The following is a 2803-nucleotide window of genomic DNA, read 5'->3' as shown; positions in this document are numbered from 1 at the left end:
GTTTCATGGCTAAACGTGGAAACTGTGCTTCAATTTTGAATAATAACTGATTCTATACCAAAATATTATCTCTGATGGAGTAAAATTCAAGTTGATAATTGTGTAGTGACTGTGTCTGCTCACAGATGGCGCTATGGGTTTTCGCGTCATACTAATTCGGTCTTGGCCGGGTCTTTGCAACGCAACAGGGTCACCTCTCACGATGGTGTGAGAGTGTGTGTCTTGGGCAGATTTGCTGGATTGTCCTACCGATGAGTCCACCAGCGATCTCGAGACGAAACACCATACCCCTGAGAGAGGGCGCACGACTCAGTTAGAAGAAGCTCAAACGTTAGTCTTTACAAAGCAAAAATAAGTTGATTGCATGAAGTAGTAATGATATCCTACCTGGGACTAGAAGTGAAACAATTGTTACTATGTTTCGAAAATGCAATTAACCTTTATAAATCTTCGAACAAGGATCAAATCATGTCATATTAATTCTATTTTTCATGTGATGAGTTGTCACTTCGTCTATCTTGAAAAACCACAAGTTGTCAGACCCAGATGACACAAATCCTTGATCTGAATATCGGATACCTGTTCTTTTCGATCTATATTACGGAACCCACAGCGCAATCCGACTCCCATAGCAACTCTTGTTCGTTCCCCAAACGGAGCACCATCCTCAGTATTTAATTACAGTACAGAATTGAATTATATTTACAACGAAAGAACAATACAGCTAATCTCCATAATTTTCACTCTGTTGATAACTAACAAAGATAAATAAAACGTTCTGTGGGTCCAACGAAACTGGCACAGTAAAAATATCGTGCATTAAATAACTTCAACAGTAAATCTTAATTATTAATATGCTCCGGGTTGGCCCTGAGATGAATACGACCATGTCTTTGTTTTGCGGATATTGTTTCAGAGCTTGCTCAACGATTGGATGTGAAATGGTTACTTTTCGGTTGGTAGGTTTATAAACACACATTTGGAGGTTGAGATTTATGATGTTATACATTTGAATATTCGATTATAAAACGAGCTGAAATTTGAATTCTTTTTCTCGCCTTATTGTTTAATATTTTTGTTTCAGATATTCTGGAAGTGAAGAAAAAGACAAACCAGTTCACAGACGACAAGAAAAATGAATTCAAATGCACCATTTTGGTGCAAAAAATAAGGTGAAAGACAAACTTGAAATCATATTATACAAGGAAAGAAAATTGAATAGAAGGATTCTTCCTTATAGAGATTAGCATAAGGAATTCTAAGAGTGTAAACAATCTCGAGATGATTTGAAGACTCAATTCAATGATCAATATCACTCAACTTAGAACTAATGTTTTCGAAATAAAAAAAATCATCATATAAAATTGTAATTTATATAAAAAGGAAATATGTCTATTATCTTTCAGCATAAAAATCGAATGAATTAACAATGCAATACTATTTTAAACTATTTTAAGCATATTATGTAGTACATGTCGTGCTTCGCACGATGGAAATTCCATAAGTGACATTTCTGCTCTCATCAAAAACTCCCCCAACATATCATTCGTTTTTTGTATGCCAGGACCCTCTCTGATTTTTCTTCTAAGCATAAGGGTATCATTGTTCCCCAAGTCCAAGCTCGAATCACCTTCCAAATGGAACAAAATAGGTGCCGAAACTTTCTCGAGTTGACCAGTCGAATCTTCAGAGAGAGCATTCAGATCCTTCCTTGCCTGCAAAGCTAGAGCAAAGTTAACTCCGAACGTGAAGCCTGAATTTTGAAAATGTTCACTCGTTTCACTCAATTTAACAGCTGCATAGCACCCTCTGCCTAATAAGAAGGCACCTCCTAGACAATTCCTCATAGTCCATTCAGCTTTTGGTCTACCAAGGTATATCTTATGGTCGTATGGTTCAAATCGGTAAGTATCAACAGTAAGAGGAGCATCATCTGGTAAATATCTCTTGGAAGGTATACATTCATCTTCTTTATCTCTATCTCCGAAGAATTCCTCTTCGCAAAGATCTCTCAATGCAGAAGAAATTATTTCTTCCACCTCAGAGTTGTTGACTTCTGCCAGAATCTGATAACTTTTGGTAATCAAATAATCGCCTACTAAAAGAGCCAACTTGTTGCCTTGGTGTATCTGTGGTGGGAGTTGTTGTAGTTCTTGTTTGAGCTGGAGGGATCTATGGAAGAAGATGCCTGTCTTTAGGGTTTCCACGATTTCAGCTACCATCCGTTGGGTATGCAAGATACCAGAGGTACCATCTTTACCTTCAGAAAATCTGGCATTGACGCAGTTTGCTTTGGATAGAAGGAGAATGATGAGGCCCCATGAAGGTACATCTGATTTTATCAAAATATTCTTTGCCGTCTTCAGTATTGGGTGATTGGTTCCTAGTATCTTACTGACGCTACTTGCAAGATTAGCTATTTCGTCACTCAGCAGCCATCTTAGATTCAGGAAAGACGTTGAAAAACCGACAGTTGATTCAGCCTTCTTCGAGATGGAACTCCAAGTAGAACAAGTGGATATTTGGTTTAACAATTTATTCGTTTGTTGGAGTTTTCCAGGAAGACGACACCGAAGAGGAAACATTCTAGATTAACTGTTTAGGGATTTTTGGACTAAATGTCAGTGTCGTTTACACTAAGCAGAGACAGTTACGTATGTTGGATGTTACGCGTCCCAAACACCAACAGTAAATATAGAGTTTATAATTAGAACCAGCGACTCCTAAAGTTCACCAATTTAGAATGAGTATTCACGAAGGTTAGAGAAATATTTTCGATAACGTTTATCGATAGGTTAACGTT

At 37.5% G+C, this 2803-nt stretch overlaps 1 protein-coding gene across 1 annotated transcript; it reads right to left on the bottom strand.

Annotated features, from left to right (window-relative positions):
• Positions 1–1442: 1442 nt before the first annotated feature.
• Positions 1443–2585, bottom strand: LOC123677119 (all trans-polyprenyl-diphosphate synthase PDSS2-like). The gene has a single exon (XM_045613625.1). It carries the CDS (start codon positions 2583–2585, stop codon positions 1443–1445), a length of 1143 nt encoding a protein of 380 aa, XP_045469581.1.
• Positions 2586–2803: the final 218 nt, after the last annotated feature.

The sequence above is a fragment of the Harmonia axyridis genome, chromosome 3 (assembly GCF_914767665.1).
Source record: "Harmonia axyridis chromosome 3, icHarAxyr1.1, whole genome shotgun sequence".
In the NCBI taxonomy this organism is placed as follows: domain Eukaryota; kingdom Metazoa; phylum Arthropoda; class Insecta; order Coleoptera; family Coccinellidae; genus Harmonia; species Harmonia axyridis.
Note: the sequence above shows the minus strand (reverse complement) of the source record. Positions and strands in the feature narration are given on the sequence as shown.

Coding starts and splice junctions, on each gene's coding strand:
- LOC123677119 (XM_045613625.1), bottom strand. CDS start 2,585: ATGTTTCCTCTTCGGTGTCGTCTTCCTGGAAAACTCCAACAAACGAAT.